Source organism: Nelumbo nucifera, chromosome 1, assembly GCF_055504915.1.
Source record: "Nelumbo nucifera cultivar China Antique chromosome 1, China Antique-T2T, whole genome shotgun sequence".
Taxonomy (NCBI): domain Eukaryota; kingdom Viridiplantae; phylum Streptophyta; class Magnoliopsida; order Proteales; family Nelumbonaceae; genus Nelumbo; species Nelumbo nucifera.
In genome coordinates, this window is record NC_142649.1 from 41,205,319 (window position 1) to 41,225,983 (window position 20,665).

At 38.1% G+C, this 20,665-nt stretch overlaps 2 protein-coding genes across 2 annotated transcripts in view; one reads left to right on the forward strand and one right to left on the reverse strand.

The window, feature by feature from the left end:
* The first annotated feature begins 2,119 nt into the window (after nucleotides 1-2,119).
* Nucleotides 2,120-6,401, forward strand: LOC104588550 (E3 ubiquitin-protein ligase WAV3-like). Its single transcript, XM_010246522.3, has 3 exons — nucleotides 2,120-2,328; nucleotides 2,987-3,070; nucleotides 4,647-6,401. Exons 1-3 carry the CDS (start codon nucleotides 2,227-2,229, stop codon nucleotides 6,030-6,032), a joined length of 1,572 nt encoding a protein of 523 aa, XP_010244824.1. The 5' UTR covers nucleotides 2,120-2,226; the 3' UTR covers nucleotides 6,033-6,401.
* Nucleotides 6,402-11,902: 5,501 nt separating this feature from the next.
* The window catches only part of TEX1 (Transducin/WD40 repeat-like superfamily protein), a 50,753-nt gene continuing 41,990 nt past the window's right edge, over nucleotides 11,903-20,665 (reverse strand). The window contains exons 8-11 of the mRNA XM_010246521.3: nucleotides 13,363-13,449; nucleotides 12,947-13,025; nucleotides 12,425-12,557; nucleotides 11,903-12,132 (exon numbers count right to left, since the gene is read on the reverse strand). Of these exons, the coding sequence (XP_010244823.1) occupies nucleotides 12,098-12,132; nucleotides 12,425-12,557; nucleotides 12,947-13,025; nucleotides 13,363-13,449 (334 nt within the window). The 3' untranslated portion in view covers nucleotides 11,903-12,097. The remainder of the gene's footprint in view (nucleotides 12,133-12,424; nucleotides 12,558-12,946; nucleotides 13,026-13,362; nucleotides 13,450-20,665) is intronic.

A 20,665-nucleotide genomic window follows, 5' to 3' on the forward strand; every position in this document is an offset into this window, starting at 1 on the left:
CCATGGAGAGAGAGAACCAGATATACTAGGAGAGCATATCAGAAGACCTCTTTATAGAAGATATACAGGGGCAGAATGCTTGACGAAGTTCAGAAATAGCACACGTAACCATTGGAATCACGACATAGCTATGAGCCTTTTCACGTGGAGCGATGGTAAGGGATAACGTACTTCAGGTGGAACTTGACGTCTGTAGGAGTCATTTTCCGGCGAAGAGATAAGCATAGCGAGTCAAAATTTATAAGAAGAAAACAAAGTGGGATTTAATGAAATTATCAGCATAATTGGCATTCCCCATTCATTTGTTAAATCCGTTGGCTTCAAAGGATAAGTGGTTCAAAGGATAAACCACTTTCTTTAGCTAACGGGCTCCAACCATTTTTCTCCATTGATGACCATGATGAGCCTCTGTACCAAAGTTTAGTGAGAGAATCTAGTTAGAGGACTCCCGATGAAGTATTTATAAAGGAAAACGAAATAAAAAGCATCTCCAAATTATATTAGAGAAATTGCCATTCCTTTTTTTTAGGGAAAATCTATGATGCCGAAAGGATATGATATAGAAAGAGTTTTGACCAAACAAAACCCATTCATGAATTTTGATAAATAACATTTTATCCTGATTCCAGTTTATTGGTCGGTTGTTTTTCAGATATCATATTTTTTCCATATCATAGTTGAACCTTTTTTTTAACCTTAACAAAATACATTTCTCTAAACCTTATGCATTGATTTTATCATTTTATATGTATTCTGTGTATAACCTTCAAACCTTGTTCAAGTATCAGACACTATCACTGAACACTTATTGATCTTCATGATTTATATGAAAAGCTTTACTTGGGCGACAGAGGGTTGAGTGCCATGACAGCTCGATCGATCTCAACTCAGTTTAATGTGAGTGGCTTAGTATAATCAAGTTCTGATGTATTAATCCCATTTAGGATGTTCACTACTGAAGCTGCACAGATAGAACACTGAGAGATCCGAACCAGAGCAGAGGGTAACTGCTTGGTACTTCTGGGGTCCGTTGTGTTTTCGAACGTCATATCCCGAACAATGAACCCATTGTTGGTGATACCTGAAAATGGAAGAAACTTTAAGCCATTGTCGTGTTTTTAACTTTAACCTGTATACTACAGATGGAAGACATTTCTTTGGGCAAAATCGTTTTCAAAGCATGGAGCACAGCTCAAGCAGTCCAAACAGTTCCAATGGGGGGACCCAGAAACAAACACAGAGGAATGGAGAGATCCTACTAAACGTCAAGTTACTCCTGCATTGTTTTCAAAGTTAAATAAGATTTCGTAATTAATAAATTTCTTATTAATAGTTGGTACAGTAAAGGAATGCTCTGTAAGATGGAACGGATATTAAAGGTTTAATTTGATCGGATGTTCTGATGAATATTTTGGTATTTTAATACATTTCATTATCTAACTTAGCGGTTAGGAGTTTTTATCTAACGACCAAAGTAAGGATAAAAAAATCATTACGGCCATATCAGCCGACATGTATCATATCAGGTCCTTCCTGAGGGGTTGTATTGGATCAGGGCCTGGTTCAGAGGGTAGTCGGTACTTAAACTGGCCCCTCTGAATTAAAATCGAAAAAAAAGAAAAAAAAACTGAAAGTTAAAAAAAAAGGGCCGATATTGGCCGATACACCCTATCAGTGTATCGACCAATACTTTGAACCTTGGACCAAAGTTCAGAGGAGTTTTTATTGTAAAATAAAGTACAGAAAGGTTTTTGTCACTAACCCTATAGTCTTTGTCATAAAATAAAGTTCTAATAAATAATTTGGTATTTTAATGCATTTCATTATCTAACTTAACGATTAAGGGGTTTTTATCTAACGACCAAAGTTCAGAGAGTCTTTGTCGTAAAATAAAGTACAGGGAGGTTTTTATCACTAACCTTATAATACAAGGAGATCTTTATAATTTACCCAAAAATAAGAATTATAAGGAATAGTAAAGAAAAGTGAATAATGTGCGGCCACTGCAGTTAAAAGTTTGGGTATTTGTGGAAATAGAATAAAGCATCAGAGTTTACTGCACGAGTCTCTCAGAGCTTTGTCTCTCTGTCTTGTTGACTAAATTAAAAACCAAGCAGATATAAAGCACGCATAAAATACAGCAGCACAGAGGTAGTAGATCATAGGAGGAAGAAGTAGAGTCAGAGAGACCGGAGAGCGAGCGGAGTTAGAGAGAGATTATCCGCCATGGTCGCTTCGAAGCTTAGAAGAGCCGCTAGAAAAATCCGACTTCCGTGTAGTTCCTTTTCAAGGACACATTCTAAAGACGATCCCGTCGCCTCTACTAATGTAGGTTTTCTTTTCCCTAAGTTTTCCTTTCTTTCTTCGACTATCTAATCTCTATTCGGTGTTTTCGTCTTTTGTTTTTGTTGTTCCGACAAATGTTCATTGTTCTTAACAATTACATTCCGAACATATCATTCCTCATATTTGTTCTGAATTTCAGCTTAAAAGTTTCCTTTTTCTTTTGTGGAAAATCTTTTTTAACACAATGTCATTCTGAATTTCTTGTGTTCATATATTTTCTCATATTTATTCTGAATTTTAATTTTTAACCAATTTTCCTAGTTAAAAAAAAAAGAAAACTTCTTTCTATTTTGTGGAAAATTTTGCATAATGCAATAACCATCTGAACCTCTTGTCTTCATATCCGAAGTCCAAACAAAAATCCTCAACTTGTTTTCCATTTCAAAAGAAACCAAAAAAAGTCCCCTCCCCCCCATCTCTGGCTTAAAAACAAGTAGCATTTGCAGCATTTTCTTTTCCTTGCGGCTTGCGCTGTAATTTTGTCCAGTTCCCAATTCGAAATCAGACAACTGATTATACTTTCTCGAAATTTCAGTTTTTCTGTTTCCAACTTTCCATTGCTTTCTATTGTTTTTCTTGATGTTTTTTCCTCTTGCTTTTCTTCATTAAGTTCGAAATAATGTTTTTCTTTTCCTCCCAGATCTCAAACGCAACAACCTATGCGAGACGAGAGAATGTTCCAGAAATCGCGGAGGACGCAGAATCCGGCGGCCTGGCTAATAAGGTACATGAACATTTATTTTGTTCATCGAAAAATCAGATTAAGAAATTTTCTTTTGTACTTGTTTTAATTTTTCCTAAATCCAAGATGAAAATTAAGTATTTAAATGCTGTGGAATTCGCTCCTTTTTCCTTTCCATCATTCTTCTTTTATTTTATTATTATTGTTTTTTTTGAAATGAAGTATTCTTCTTTTATTGGAAAGGGAATATCTTGTATTACATCATTAGACGGATATTGCTGCTTATAATTTGTAGCATTCTATCGTCGTTTAGTCGTTCTGCCTTGAGAACTCTCAGATTAGAACATCTATCGGGTAACCCACGTATTGAAACGGTCTTGATTTTAGAAACCCACAAGAATTTGTTATTCCAAGGATGCACAAACTCCCCATGATTGTACTGGAATCCGCAAAGCAGCCCTCCGATCATTTCTCCGAAATTCTTCTATCTTATTTTTTTTCAACATCTGAATGAAATTCTTATTCCTTTTTTTCCATGCAAGAAAAAATCTTCTTCCTTCATCTGTCTACATATCCTTGTCTAAAATGCATACAAAGTACAAATAACTCTTTTGTTTAAAAACCTTCCGATCATCCAATATAAAATAACAAATTATTACAAAAAAAAATCCATATTCATTCTTATTTTACATAGAGGGTTGATCCTATTTACCACCATTTTATGTTTTATGTTGTGTTTCTCTTTATATTTTTGCACAATTAACAATTTGAAGATTTTACACTTTCAAATTCGGAATTTTAGACTGAACCCATTCAAATTTTAACAAACGCTTGTAACCCGAATTTGCCTTGTTTTCAAGCTTGCAAAGTGTGAGCACACGGAACAAGCAATCAATAAATATTCTCTCACAATGGTCTCTAAAATTTGCTTTGAATCATTTCAAGTAAGGTTCAAAATATAGCCCGATAAGCCAGTAGGGGTCTATCGGACTATATTGGGGCTCACTCCCTTACTTTTCTAATTTTTTTTTAAACATGATTCAGAGGGATCCGTTTAAGGCATGTCTACCTGAACCGGATTAAACTCTAAAACTCCCCAACTTTTGCAAGCGTTTGTTTGAAATATAAAAAAGTAATGATTATCAGAGCAAAAATATATTTTATGACATTTTTCTACTCTGAAAATGGAACATTACTGTACTTATTTTTTGGATGCAATTTTGTGTTCTTAAGATAATTAACTTTTTGACCAAAGTTAATGCATTGGAGTATAAGATAGTTGGAGCATATAACGATGGACTTACACTTTTGCACTGATTTCAAACAAACAAACTGAATACAAAAACAGTTTAAAATGTGAATCGTATTTACATTCATGAACCAAAAAATATTTGCATTTGCATTGCAACCAAACAGAGCCTTGATTTCAATTATAGAGTGAGAGGGAGGAGGTAATTTATGAGATGGGTGTCAAAATATATGTATTGCTTGCTTTCTCAGTGCGTTAATCGAGTGTGTTTACCTGATCTGGACTCGTCTGTTTTATCTTTATAATAACTAAGATTAGTAAGTTATCAAGAAACGGACACCAATAACACTTTCTCTCCTCACCTGGCAGAACTTGTGTGCAATATGTCTGGAGCCTCTAAGTTACAGAATGGGCAACAGCAGCCCTGGCGAAGCTATTATATTCACAGCCCAGTGCTCGCATGCTTTCCACTTTACCTGCATCTCTTCCAACGTCCGACATGGCAACGTGACCTGCCCCATTTGCCGAGCTCACTGGACCCAGTTACCTCGCAATGTCAACCCTCCATGCTCCCATCCTTGCAACCAGACCGACCCCATCCTTCGCATCCTTGATGATTCCATCGCTACTTTCCGAGTTCACAGACGCTACTCTCTCCGCTCCGCCCGCTACGATGATGACGACCCCGTTGAGCCAGACCAAACTCCCAACCACCCACGGCTCCACCTGAGTTTAATCCCCGTTCCCCTCACTCGACCTAGCCTTTCCCCATGCAGACCACCCTTGCAAATAACAGGAATCACATCACATCAACATCATCCACGTGGGCTGTCAGCGTTACAACCACAGTTCACGGCCACCTCGTCTTTGCCATCCCCACGTACTACTTCCCAGTCTTCTTCAAACGGGCAGAAACCGTATCCCTCCAACAAAGCAGCGTATCTCTCCGTAAGACTGGCATACCAGCAACCAACTGACCTGGTTTTAGTGGCCAGCCCCAATGGGCCCCACCTGAGGCTTCTTAAGCAATCCATGGCATTAGCGGTTTTCTCTCTTCGCTCTGTCGACCGATTAGCTATTGTCACCTACTCATCCGCAGCGGCTCGTGCCTTCCCTCTTAGGCGCATGACATCTCAAGGGAAGCGAACAGCACTTCAAGTCATTGATCGTCTATTTTACATGGGGGAGGCAGACCCAACCGAAGGACTCAAGAAAGGGATAAAGATACTGGACGATCGTGCTCACAGAAATCCCCGATCTTGCATCCTGCAGTTATCTGATAGTCCAACAAGATCTTACCTCGGTCATGGCATGGAAATCCCCATTCCAATACATTGTTTTCATGTGGGGTTTGCTTTTGGCACTTCCAATGGATTTGTTATGCATGAATTTGAAGAGTTCTTAGCAAGGTTGCTAGGGGGCGTGATCAGAGAAACCCAGTTGAAGATTGGGGAGGATGGTGGAGTGCTAAGGTTGGGAGAACTGCGGGGAGGAGAAGAGAGGAGAATCCCATTGGACTTGGGTAACTGCGAATTTGTTTGTGTGGGATATAGCTACATCGAGGGTGGGCCTGAAGAATGTATAAGCACAGGCGATATGGTGGTAAGCATTGGGGATAAGAGGCAGAGTAATGGACAAGATGGAGGGAGAGATCTTAATATGCGTGGAAGTACTAGCAGTGTTGAGAGTTGGGATTACCATGATCCTTGCATGGCCAGAAGATGGGCTAAACATTTACATGGATATAGGCTTTGACTTATTTTGTACAAGATCAATACACAGATATAAAGCATTTTGAAGGGTATGTTGGAGTTTCTTACTCCCCTGGCCGGCTAATGCTCAAAGAGTATATAAAGCACTAGTTAAAGATATAGCATGATTCTGTCTAAATACTCCAAACTGTAGTTGGAGATATCTAAAGATTCAAACTCCATGCATGTGTGAACAGTTCAAATCTATCACTTCTGTTGTATTTGTGGTTATAGACCGGGAAAAATCAGCAAATTGCATGGAAAGAGGGGTTCCGTGATTCCATGTTTTGTACTTTGTTCTCATTGTGAGATATGTAATGGTTTGTGTTATATAATTTATTACAAAGGCCAGGATACAAATGAAAGAAAGAAAGTCATAATTGTTCAGTATAATATCCTTAAATTGGACTCATATAAGACTCGAGTTACTTTAAAATCTTCACAGCCGTTGGATAGATCTATGGAGATTTGTCCTGCCAAGTCTGACACCGATGTCCCGCTAAGTTGGTTGGGGTGGCCTGTTTCAATTGCTAATGTGAGACCTGAGGTACATGCAGTGGGTTTTCTTGAACCCTGAGCCGGGCCAAAATTCCAATATTACTCTGGACCTTGGAGATACCGTCTTGCTGATTCTACTTCACCTCGCACCGTGTCATTTTCGGTGGAAGCTATTTTTATTCTTCTCCTTGGGCGTGAACACTTTCACTAGGGGTTTACTATTACTCCGTATCAGGTATATCCCTTTACCCCCTTTTTGGTTTCAGATCTGGTCCAGTTTGGTTTCAAGATTGATCCTTGAAAATGCAATTTTCTAAAATAGGGAATACGTTTCTACAAGAAAGAAAAAAAAATTTTGAAATTTCGCCCAACCTACCTGTAGGGTTCGGCCATCCATATGATGGATCTCTTGTCCCTTTAGTAGAATCAGAGTCAGGTTCAAATCTTGAACCAAATTAAACAAGATTTGCATCTACGCAAATGGGCAGAAGGCGTTCTACCCAATTTGCGTAGTTAAAGTTTTCTAGGAAATTTGTTCCCAGTTTTTGGGCGATTGATCTGAAATTAAATCTTTATGAATCTGATTAATATTTAGAATTGTTCTATATATTTTTCTTGATTTTTGGGTTATTCGTATGGTGGAGATCGAATTTTTTAATGGCGCAAAGAAATCAACGCACCTACTGTTCTATTCATTCTGTCTGTAATTATTTTTTTTAGACGGAATGTATAGGAATTTAATTCTGATGTAATATTAATAAAAAATAGGTTTTCTATTTTATTTCATTCGAAGATGAAGCAGATTGCGTAGAGGAGAAATTTTCGCAGATATGGGTTTGGCCATCTGCGATTTGTAGTTTTGGAAACTGCATACTGCGATCTAATTTTGTTTTGCAGGGTAGCAGTCCTACGAATAACCCTCCCACTGATTCTTGATTGTCTTGTATCAGTTATTTAATTTCAGACCATCATTCTTGAATTAAAAATCAAACCCTATACCCATTCGAACCAGATTGGACCAAACTGGTTGGACCGAATCTGTGGTTCGATGAGGGCTGTTCTCAGCCATAAAATTTCACATATGGGTCCAAGAATTGATGGTTAATTGCAATATGCAATTCGGCCCACATCTGTAAAACCCAGTTTTAATATGTTAAAACTGCTTTAGCCCAATTCAACATAAAAGCTATATGGGCCAAACTACTCTTTGTACTTCAGCCCATATACCTAGAAAATATTAATCAGTAATATTATGAAAATATATGGGCTTTAATTATGGGTTTTACAATTATTTAATTGATTGGATCAATTATGGATTTCATGCATGTGATGTATGGATGTGTGATGTGCAACGTTCATGGGCCATAAGTACTTGGCCCATGTTGATTTCGCACGATTTAGATGGGCCCTAAACGGTTAGGGTTCCGCACGGTTCCTCTTTGGGAGGAAGATGGTGTGGGGCCCACCACGAAGTGAGATCATCCAATGATCTTAAGGACACCATGGCAATGGTATGCATTTAGCCATTATGTGCGCAAGAGCCACTATCGAATCAGCATGGGTCAAGTACTTATGGCTCATGAACATTACACATCACATGCAAGAAAACATAATTGATCCAATCAATTAAATAACTGTAAAACCCATGATTAAAGCCCATAAGTCTTCATAATATTACTGATTAATATTACCTAGGTATATGGGCTGAATTGCAAAAAGCAGTTCGGCCCATATAGCTTGTATGCTGAAATGGGCTAAAGCAGTTTTAACATATTAAAATTGGGTTTTACAGATGTGGGTTGAATTGTATCTTGCAATTAACCATCAACTCCTAAACCCATGAGTGAAAAATTAGGGCTGAGAACAGCCCCCATTGAACCACAGATTTGGTCCAACCAGTTTGGTCCAATCTGGTTTGAATGGGTTTAGGGTTTGATTTTTAATTTAAGAACAAGATCTGAAATTAAATTACTGATCTAAGACAATCAAGAATCAGTAGGAGGGTTGTTCGTAGGACTGCTATCTTGCAAAACAAAAGTTAGATCGCAGTATGCAGTTTCCAAAACTGCAAATCGCAGATGGCCGAACCCTAATCTACAAAGTTCTCCTCCTTGCTCTTTCTGCTTCAACTTCGAATGGAATAAAATAGAAAACCATATTTTCTATTAATATTACATCAAAATTGAATTCCTATACATTCCGTCTAAAAATTATAAAAAAAATTAATTACAGACCAAGAATGAAAAGAACAGCAGGTGCGCAGATTTCTTGCGCCATTAAAGATTTCGATCTCCACCATACGAACAACCCAAAAATCAAGAAAAATATATAGAACAATTATAAATATAAATCAGATTTATAAATATTTAATTTCATATCAATCGCCCAAAAACTGGAAACAAATTTCCCAAAAAATGCTAATCTGCGCAAATCGGGTAGAATGCCTTCTGCCCATTTGCGCAGATCCAAATCTGGTTAATTTTGGTTCAAGATTTGAACCTGGCTCTGATACCACTGAAGGGATGAGAGATCCATCATATGGATGGCCGAACCCTACAGGAAGGTTGGGCGAAATTTCAAAAAATCTCTCCCATGTGAGAATCGCATTCCCTATTTTAGAAAACTGCATTTTCAATGATCAATCTTGAAACCAAACCGGAACAGATCTAAAACCAAAAGAGAGTGGAAGAATATACCTGATACGAAGCAATAATAACCTTCAATGAAGGTGTTCACACCCAAGGAAAAATCCAAATATTGCTTCCACCGAAGATGACACGGTGCAGGATGAAGCAGAATCAGCAAGACGGCTCTTTAGCAAGAACTGAATTCTTCAGCAAGAATGTGATGGAGGGCTAGTGAGCAAAAGTTCATATTACCTTTTTCTACCAAAAAGTAATATCAAGAACCCTTCTTGATCGCTCCCACAGGGGGAGGAGACAGTGCAGTCAAACTGTGTTTTCTCTCTGAAATTCAACAGTCTGTTAGATTATCTGGAGGTTCGCCCTGCTCCTTTATTTATAACCTTAAAAAGAGGTTCTCCTAATCCTATTAGGAATTTCCTAATCCAAATCATTTATTTGGATCTGTGTTTTCTCTCTGAAATTCAGCAGTCTGTTAGATTATCTGGAGGTTCGCCCTGTTCCTTTATTTATAACCTTAAAAAGAGGTTCTCCTGATCCCATTATGAATTTCCTAATCCAAATCATTTATTTGGATCTGGACTCTCTTTAAGAGATAAGGATAATTTCTTATCTTATCTGCAGATAAATATTAGCCTTTCTAATCTAATTAGGAGTTTCCTAATCCAAATCTTTATTTGGATCTGGACTCTTTGAGTGGATAGGGATAATCTCTTATCCTATTTGTTGATCTAAATCGCAGAACCGCCCTCTTTTAATTAATCTTGTTAAGCCAGTTCAAATTGGGCTTTAGGCCCATTAAGTTTATCAGCTCAGTAGCCCCTCAATCTACTGTCCAGTTGAATATCCTTGTATGACGTGAGACCCAAACATTGATCTACACATCAACCACATGGGTTCAACTCAACCTCTGTTACAAGGCCTGGCCGAATTCACGGTAGAAAACAGTGAACCCCTAAGTCCATCACCATGAGCTCTTAATGGGCCCAACATTTACACTAAATGGTCATTGGGTCAAACCAACATTTACACTGTCTGATAAAAGATAACATCTCCCTCGGCCGTAAGGTATAGTACTGCACTCTCTATTCACATGGATCCTAGGAATTAAAACATTTTGCAAACATTTTGAAACCATAATATATATATATATATATATATATATATATATATATATATATATATATATATATATATTGCAAAACAAATTTCAACGGTTGAAATCAATTGCTGACAGTTTAGGTTTCCATCAGAGAGAGTGCATCCCCGATCATTCACTTTGTCCGACAAAGGGGCTGATCCTGTCACTATGATCATCCACTCAAATGAATTCTCGAATTGTCCCAATATACCCAGGTTTTGACCCCATCTATGGATCTCACTGATTGGCATATCAAAGGCTGCCCAATCAGACACCTAGTGCAGTATCATAATCGAGTCTAGGGGTCAGGTGTAACATTGCAGTTTTGCCCATCTATCTCCAAAGTATAGGGCAATACTGGAATTCTGATCCGGTTCAGGGTTTCAAAAAAACTCACACTACATGTACCTCAGGTTTTACCTTGACAGCTGAGACAAGCCACCCCAACCAACTTGGCGGCACATCAGTGTCAGTCTTTGCAGGATAAATCTCCCCAGATCTATCCAACGGCTGTGAAAATTCTAAACTAACACAAGTCTCATATGTGTCAAATTTAAGTGTATTACACAGAAACACACCATAATAATATGAATCAAATATGTACTTTATTTATTTACATTAAATGTCATAATGTACATCATTCTGATTGGAGCAAAGGGCATACAATGTCTAACATAAAGCCCAATTAGAACTTGCTTAATAAGATTAATTAAGTGATGGTGGTTCTGGGATTTAGATTGATAGATAGGATAAGGAATTATCCCTATCCAATCAAAGAGTACAGATCCAAATAAAGATTTGGATCAGGAAACTCCTAATTAGATTAAGAAGGCTGATCTTTATCCGCAGATAAGATAAGGGATTATCCTTACCTGTTAAAGAGAGTCCAGATCCAAATAAAAGATTTGGATTAGGAAACTCCTAATGGGATTAGGAGAACCTCTCTTTAAGGCTATAAATAGGAGAGCAGGGCAAACCTACATAGAACAATAGATACAACAGATAGTCTACTGAATTAAGAGAAGACAATATACAATTCGACTGCTTCTGTCTTCTGCTCTTGTTCCTGCTCTTGCCGCCCTACCCGGTTCGATCTCCACCAATGGGAGTGATCAAAAACAATTCTTGATATTGCCTTTTGCTATAAGAGACAATCCGAAATCATGCTCACCAGCTCTCCATCACATTCTTGTTGAAGAATTCAGTTCTTGCTAAAGAACCGTCTTGCTGATTCTACTTCACTTCGCACCGTGTCATTTTCGATGGAAGCTGTTTTTATTCTTCTCCTTGGGCGTGAACACTTTCACTAGGGGTTTACTATTACTCCGTATCAAGTATATCCATCTACTCTCTTGTTGGTTTCAGATCTGGTCCAGTTTGGTTTTAAGATTGATCATTAGAAATGCAGTTTTCTAAAATAAGGAATACGATTTCCACATGGGTGAGAGAAACTTTTGAAATTTCGCCAACCTTCCTACAAGGTTCGACCATCCATATGATAGATCTCTCATCCCTTCAGTGTTTTATAATTTATTACAAAGACCAAGGTACAAATGAAAGAAAGAAAGTCATAATTGTTCAAAGGATCAAAAATGCTAATGAAAACAGTGCAAATGTTGTTAAAGAACATCAAAGCAGTATAGGAATGTCATCTCTAAGTGCATCCATGAGCATGGGCATCCCATGATTGATTTTCCACAGTTTACAAGCAACAACTCAATTAAGAAATGAAGTTTTCCAATGCCAACCACCTGCATTCTACAAACCCATGTAAAATTTTGTTGGACGCTAGGGACTCTCAAAGCCAAATATTCGAAACACACCTGCGACAGAAATCAATAATGAATTACTTCAAACTTTAAGAAATACAACAATGAACTTTAAATCAACAATCAATAATGAATATTCAAAACACACCTCAGCTTGGTTATGAGTCCAGGGAAAATTTGCAATAAAAACTATGTTATAAGAATCAATCATGTCATAGTAAAATTCTTTTTCTATTCCTGCATTACTATTTAGGCTTTAGTTCTTCCAATGTGCAACTTGGCTACTGTCTAAATGTTTGTTTTTTCTCCTTCACTCTTACATTTGAATGATAAAGAAAACTCTCACCTTCATCAGCCTGATATTTATTCTTGTCATCGCCTGCATATGCCAGTAAATTGTATTTGGGATTCCATTCAACACTATTCATTGCAGCCCGACAAGGAATTTGATGGACCATTCTTCCAGTCTGTACATTTGACTGTTAAAAACATCCAATGACAACATTAATAAGCTAGCATTGGATATTGAGAAATACTTCAGGAAGGGATGTCAGAAAGAAGCCCGCCATATACTTGTAATGCATGATAGCATGCATGTACTCGCAATTTGAGGTTCTAGGACCATAGATAGCCTATGGAAATTATCTAAGTTGGCCATATTTTCTACCACCTTAAGAAGGTGATATATTAAATGAATTGGTCCGAGTTCATAGGTGGAAGCACCCATTTGATGGCAGCACGTTGTAAATAGACCATTTGCACCATAGGTAGGAAGAACAGCATCCTCCTATCACTCGGAATACTCATTATGAAGAAAATTCCTAGGTGAAGACACAAATAGTACAAAAAGAACCCACGAAAGACATACAATATCAATAAATAAATCTTCACTGGCAGAAGCAATATAATCTCCCGTGTAATTGAAGCTTATGGTTCTGACAGGCCACCTAAAAGAAACAACAAAAAAAATCACAACCATTAATTTCCAGAAGTTATTAAAGTTTAACTGGATGGTAGTTCATAATGGTACAGAATCAAAACCAAGATCGACTTAGCAACGCTTGGAAGCTGAACATAATGACGACCGTAGATTTCAAAAGAGATAATTTGTACGTAATTTCAAAGATTGCAAAGAACATGGAAACTTTAATTATAATTGGAAATAGGCTACAGTGTTCAGAAAATTGCATTTCTACAAATTGGGAAGCAATATCTATCTTTAAAATTTGGTGAATGTTATTAGCATTATCTTCCCATCCCCTCCACCAAAGGGTTTGGACTTACTCAAGTTTTGTGAATGTTCGCACACAAAGCATCTCTGAGAGATCCCAAAGGCTGACCAGAGAATCAGCACTTCCAACAGCAAAATATCTGTCATGGCAGAAAAAGGTCAAAACAAGGACTACAATCATGTTATTTGTTAAACATCTATACCTAGGAAATAATTATAGACCATACATATATTTAAAAGGACCACACTCTTTTATAAACATGTATAAGGGCAATTTCCCGATGATAGTCTTGGCCATCTGGCCTTGAGAGGGGTAAACTGGATATAGAGGCCTAACATTTGACATCTTTTGGTGCAAAAAGTGGCCACTCTCAGGCTTGCAAATATTTATGCATGGACTTAATCATACAGAAAGAACATGCATATGCAATGAAACAAGCATGGAATTACTTCAATTTTGTGCCAATGACAACAAACAGTTATATTTCGTAAGGCTCAGTTTGGGAAGAGAACAAATGCAAATATGTACCATGCAAAACCTTGTATTTGTATTGGTACTCTTCCCAAACTGAGCATAATGCATTTTTGACCAACATAATTGATGGTGTGGAAATCAAGAAATTGACTAAGCATATTCAAAAGGATGCCATAGTGCACGTCGTTCGCTGGTGACAGTATTTGATTGATGAAACCAGAGTGGGATTAAAGGAAAAATTAGATCTATGGACAAATACTATAAAAACAAGAGGTTTCAAGATACCTTGACTGACAGATCATATGCAATGTAAATTTATTTATAATAGTAGAAACGACACTGATAACTAAAAATAGTAGGAAATAGAATAAAATTAGGATTATGGACCAAGAGATAACTCAATATGACATTTTTATTTACCTTTTTTTCATAAATGATGAAATTTTATTAAGAAAGAGAAGGAATTACATCAAAGTTTTACAAGACAAAACATCCCCAATAGGGACGTGAGATGCAATCCCAAACAAAAACAAATTACAACTGAGCTAAAAAGAGTTCAGACTTGTGCACCCCTATTTTTGCAAAGTAATCTGCTATCTCATTTGCTCACCACCTTTCCCATTGAACAAACATTCTCACATCTCTAACCAGCCATTTGAACTTTTTCATAGATTCCTCATACTTCCAAATCACTGTTTCTGGTTCCTTCAGCCATCCTACTATCAATTTAGAGTCACCTTCAATGAGCAGTCTGTCAAAGTTTAGATTTCTAGCAATCTGTACTAGTAGCAAGACTGCTTGGAACTCAGCAAAAACTAAATCCCCTATTCCAACCTGGCCTGAGAGGCTGAGAATACAGCAATAATATGTCCATTATTCCTGAATACTCCTATACAGTTGGACCTGGATTCCCTAGATTGCTGCCATCAAAGTTCAACTTGATAAAACCTTCGTTAGGAGGTACCCAAGCTACCACTGGTTTGTTCCTTGCAGTAGAACTTCTTGCTACAGCTTTCCAATTTCTCCACAAGTCATCAACAGAAAAATCTGAAAAAAGGTTTGAGGCTTTAACCCAATGTAATAGCTCTATTTAAAATACAATCCCGCACTGCCTCCTCACTCCTTTCTTTATCAATGAAGACTGCCATTTCTCTCTTCCCACACCGTCCATATCAAAGCAGCCCTAACACATCTCCACATGACTTTACCTCTCTTCTTTGGCCAGCTGAAAGTCAGAGCCAAAGAGACTTCCAATCTGCAGGGGCACAATCCACCTATGACCAAAAACATCAAAAACCTTTTCCCAGAGGCCTACAACAAAAGGGCAGGAAATTAGGAGGTGGTAACAGCTTTTACCACTTGCTTTACAAAGGGTACACCAGTTGGGGGAAAAACACAAAGGTCTTCTTTTTTGCAAGGTACCTAACGTGTTTACTTTTCCATGAAAAACTTCCCAACACAAGGCCCCAACCTTGGGAGGATTAGGTTTAGACCAGAATTCTTTAATTGGGCATGGAGATAGATTCGGGCTGAGCACAAAGAAGAAAAAGAACAAAGCACATGAGAACAAGCCCCTAGGGTGCAGAGTCCAAATATGACCATCAGGATTAGAAGGATCCAGGAAAACAGAGTCAAGGACCGGCAAAAGCGAGGTTGCCATTTCAAGCTCACTGTCTCTCAAGTTGCTTCTTAGTCTCAAGTCCCAACTGGACACAAAACGATGTACAGATTCTTTTTTAAACAAAGAAAGGGAATACAGAGAAGGAAAAAAAGAAGTCTTTAAGGGTTGAGTTGCCAATCCAAAGGTCCTCACAAAAAAGAACCTTATCTCCAGAGCAAACATCATACTTGATTAGGCTTAGGAACTAAGGAAGCACTCCAGATATGGATTTCCAAGGAGAAGCCAAAGTAGCCCTCAAAGAAACCCTAACGTCCTAACCATTACCTGCACCACAACGTATACTGCCTATCACCTCTTGCCATAGTTTCCCCCTCTCTAGAGGCCACTTCCACAACAACTTACCTAGCAAAGACAAATTCTTCTTTCCTAAATTTCCTATACCTAGACCTCCCTATTCTTTGCTCTTACACACTACATCCCACCTGACCAAGTGATCCTTCCTACCTTCCCCGAGATCCCAGAGGAAACCTCTCATCACTTTCTAATTTTGGCACTTCCCTCCTTGGCATCCTAAAGACCGACAGGTAATAGACTAGCAAATTTGCTAGAGTAGACTTTATCAATATAATTCTACCTCCCAAAAAATATAATCTCTTCCATGCTGCCAATCTCTTGGTACAACTCTCCACTACTATGTTCCAAAACCTACTTTCTTTCAGATTATTACCTAAAGGCAACCCGAGATATTTCAAAGGCCAGCACTCAATAGCACAACCTAGAGACTCTACTACTGCTTTAGACTTCAGTTCCTCCTGCCAATCTGTCGCCTCCTTCAACCTCAAGTTTATCCAACCTGCCTACCCTTTGGAGAGTTCTACTAAATACGTCAGCTATTAATGTAAAAAGGAATGGGGAAAGGGGGTCCCCTTGTAGCTAGAAAAAAAATCCCTTACCACACCATTCACTAAGACCAAGTAATGACAAGCTTTCAAACACCCTATAATCCAACTACACCATCTTTCACCAAACCCGTAACACACTAACACTTCATGACTTCTAAAAGAAAGACCCAATCCACCACATCATAAGCCTTCTCTAGATCTAACTTACACATAAACCTTCCCTCTCCCTTTTCCTCACATTCATTTGCTATCAGTATTTGATTTGTAATTTGTCTCCCTTGAATGATGTAGAGAAGATGGGCCAAATTGCCCATAGCCCACAGTTGTTATTTCTTCTTTATTCTTCTGTTCTGTTTTGTTAATAGGCCTTCTCTTATGAGCCTGTTAACATCAGTTTTATTTTGTTTAATTAGCTGGCCGCCAAATTAAGGGCTTACTTGTAATTTCTGAAAATTAGTGACTAATTTTTAAATGAAAGCATTAGGGGAAGGAGTACAAACAACTCTTCTCCTCACCCTTCTCACAACTGAACTCTTCTTCCTCTTTTTGCTGTTGATATCTCCTTTGTTTTCCCCTTCTTTTAATCACTTTTCTTATTCTTTTGGGACTGTTTTTCTTCTTAGTATCAGAGCAGGTCCCTTTTTTTCTTTCCCCCTTTTTTCCCATACACACTGTGTTTCTTTCCCCTTTTTTTCCCAGAGCTGAATCAAATGATTGATTGAAGAAGATATTCAGCCCAGTTGGTAGTGGTTTATTGGAGAAAAAAGGAAGATATCCTTCTCAGTTGGCTGTTAAGGATCCCACAAGAAGCTTCACCTTGATGCTCAATGGCTGCAGGGGCTCTTTCTGATTACCTTGAAAAGCGATCCGAGCTTTGCGCAGTTCTGTGAAGCCTACAAGGAGCGGCTACCGTTTTTCTATGTATCCTAGGTTCCGGGTGAGACGCAGTTGGCTGTTAAGGATCTGTGAAGGTTCTTGGTGTCTGTTATTTCCTGCCTTCTTTGCCATCTAAAACTGTTTTAGGAGTTGTTTGAGGAAGATGGATGTTTCTGGAGTTGAAAATAAGATGGGATCAAAGTCCAGACAGGTTTCGGGAGCACTTGTAGACTCTTTATTGGTTGTGACCATAGTCAAGCTTGATGGGACTAACTATCTAGCATGGTCACAATCAATAAAGACACATGTTTGTAGTAGAGGCAAGTGGGGATATATTTCCGGGAGCAAGAAAGCACCAAAGGAAGATGACTCGTCTTATGAGAAATGGTTGCAAGAGAATTACACTGTTATTGGGTGGTTAGTGAATTCGATGCAACCACAAATTAGTCAACACTATCTGTGGATGAATTCTACTAAGGAAATATGGGATAGTGTTGCTGAAACCTATTCACAAAAATTGAATGTGGCCAGGGCATATAAGTTAAGAAGTGATGTGAACAATCTAAGGCAGGGGAGAAACCTTTAGCAATCAACTTCTCAATGCTGAAATCCTTCGGGCAAAAGATAGATCTCATGGAAACAGTTGTCTGGGAAAGTACAAATGATGCAGAGATAGAGAAAATTAGTTGAGAGGAATAGGATTTTTTAATTCCTGACAGGGTTGAATCCAGAATTTGATATTACCAAACAGACCTAGCTAAAGACAATATATCTTTGTCTCAGGCTTTTGCCATAGTGAGCAGTGAGGAGAGTAAGAGGATGGTTCAGGTTTAAGGGACTATTCTAGTTGACCATCTTGCTAATATGGGGTTGAAACCTAAGATGACTACAGGTGGTACAAGGAAGAAAGAGGTTATATGTGAATACTGTAAGAAACCAAGACGTACAAAGGATAAATGTTGGAAGCTACATCTAGACCTTATTCCACCCCGTTTTCAAAAGAAGGTCGAAAATGAGAAGACCGGGAATGCCAATGCAGCCACAATGTCAGATAATGACAAGAGTGCCTCAGATGAGAAAGCTGCTAGTGAGCAGTTAGCTATTATAAAGGCAGAGTATGAGAAATATGGGAGGATGATCAGCCACCTCCTCCAACTCTTCAGGCAATCCAACTACGTCTGCATTTGCTCATCCAGGTATACATGCTACTGCCAACCACGCAGCCATCTCAAGTAATCGCAGAATCCCTTGGATTATTAATTCAGGTGCTTTTGATCATATGACCAACATTTCTACTATGGGCCTGTTAACATCAGTTTTATTTTGTTTAATTAGCCAGCCACCCAATTAAGGGCTTACTTGTAATTTCTGAAAATTAGTGACTAATTTTTTAATGAAAGGATTAGGAAAAGGATTAAGGTCAACTTTTAATTTTAGTGATAGAACATTAGCTATGATTTTATACATGCTAGTCACCAAGCTTATAGGTCTGAAATCTGCCGGCCTTAGGGCATCCCCTTTCATGGGAATCAAAGCCAAAAAGGTAGAGTTAATTTCGAGGCTAATGAAATGTCCCTCAACAAACTCCTCAAACACTACCAATAAATCATTTAATCATCTCCTAGTAATCTTGACAAAAAGCCATTGTCAAACCATCCAGATATGGTGCATTTGGTCTATCCATTCAGAAAATAGCCCTCCTAATCACTTCTAATTCAAAGTCACTTTCCAAATCACTTGCCAGTTCGAGATCCAACCTAGGCCAGTCTAACCCTTCTACCATGACTCCTACATCACCCACCTTTTTATAGACCTCCTTAAAGTGATCTACAAAACACTTTGTAATTTCCTCTTGGTAACTTGAAATTTCTCCATTAACTTCCAATTTATCTCTTTAAATGACCTTCGAAGCAACCTTCTAGCAATCCTGCACTCTTCTCCAAGATCTGAGTTGATCATGAGACAGTTTGTTAGAGGTGTGATGACTCTAAGCCTAGATACCAGTGCCCAAGGCTCTAAAAGTCAAGTAGGAATCGGAGGTGTAATCCGAGGGTAAAGGGGGATTATTTATTGGGTTTATAGTGGTCCGGTTCTGAGGGCAGATGCTACAAATACAGAGATCTTGGCCGCACTTACAGGAATTCATTTTGCCAAAGGCTAGGCCTATCCTCTTTAACCATCAAAGGGGATTTTGAAAATACTATATCTTGGTTAAGGGAAGGAAGAAGGGCCTTGGAGACTAGCACATTTGCTAACTGAATCTAGGGATATCTTAGAATCAATGAATGTGAAGCTGGTATGGATTCCGAGGGAGCAAAACACTGTTGCTGATAGCCTAGCAAAATCAGGGGTGTTTAGAGAAAGCTTGTTTAATGACATTTGTTTGCCTCTATAATTTTGCTTTAGCTGCTTTAGACTTCAGTACATCCTCTCATTTACTTCTTCCTCTTTTATTTTCAATTTAAGTTTTATTTGTTCAAAAAGAAAAAGTTTTTCTTCTTTTACTATTGGCTAATGCATGGAAAAAAATTGTATTACCATCTCCTTCCTTGATCCATTTATGTCTCGACTTTCAGCTCCGCCAGATCTCCTCTCTAAGCAAAATCTCCTCTAATTCCTTCTTTGATGTCCACCTTAATCCCCTCTCCTCATTTGTCAATGTCCCTTGACTTTCCTTCACATCCAATTGTTCTACTTTGGAGGTAACATTAAGCTTCCTTTCCTCAATACTTTCAAAATGTTCTCTACTCCATTCCTTTAATTTGCCTTTAGGTGTTCTTTTTTCTTATGAAACCTCACTCCTTTCCATTCAATATCCCTCACCTCCTCATTCCACCAATCTAAAAGGAGTGGGGCCATTCAAAAATTCCTCCATACCAATTTTGATTGGACAATGATCTGAAGCAATTCTAGGCAAGGTCCTAGCCATCAGACCTACCTAGTGGTCCTTCCACACTCATTAAACACAAACACTTCAATAAATTAAACCAGCAAATAGTTGTTTTCTGATTTAAAAAGGTAGAAAAGAAAGAGAAAGAAGGGTCACGAATAGAAGAGGAAGAGAGAGAGGAAGAGAAGAAATAGGAAAGAAAGGGTTCGGCTGAATTATTATTTCTAGACGCCCACTAAGATGTATTTATATTGTAATCTATTACAATGACTAATTACCATAATACCCTTACTTAAAACAAATGAAAGAAAGACAAACAAGGCCCAGTCGGCCTAATTATTCTAAATAAAAAATAAAATAAACAGCAGGTATAAAATGTGGGGTTGGAACCCCACAAACACTAACAGCTTATCAGCTATCTCTACACTCCCCCTCAAGTTGGGAGTAGATATTTGTCATACCCAACTTGCGTAAATCTATCTCCAACCTGAATTTTGTGACTGCTTTAGTAAAGAGATCAGCTAGTTGCATGTCAGAGGTAACATAGGGAAGACACTTCTTGAGATGCAACACGCTCTCGGATAACATGTAT

Excerpts from the sequence above, each read along its gene's own strand:
- LOC104588550 (XM_010246522.3), top strand. The coding sequence starts at position 2,227 with ATGGTCGCTTCGAAGCTTAGAAGAGCCGCTAGAAAAATCCGACTTCCG. Across the intron at positions 2,329-2,986 it reads ATCCCGTCGCCTCTACTAAT|ATCTCAAACGCAACAACCTA; the intron begins GTAGGTTTTCTT and ends TTTTCCTCCCAG. Across the intron at positions 3,071-4,646 it reads CCGGCGGCCTGGCTAATAAG|AACTTGTGTGCAATATGTCT; the intron begins GTACATGAACAT and ends CTCACCTGGCAG.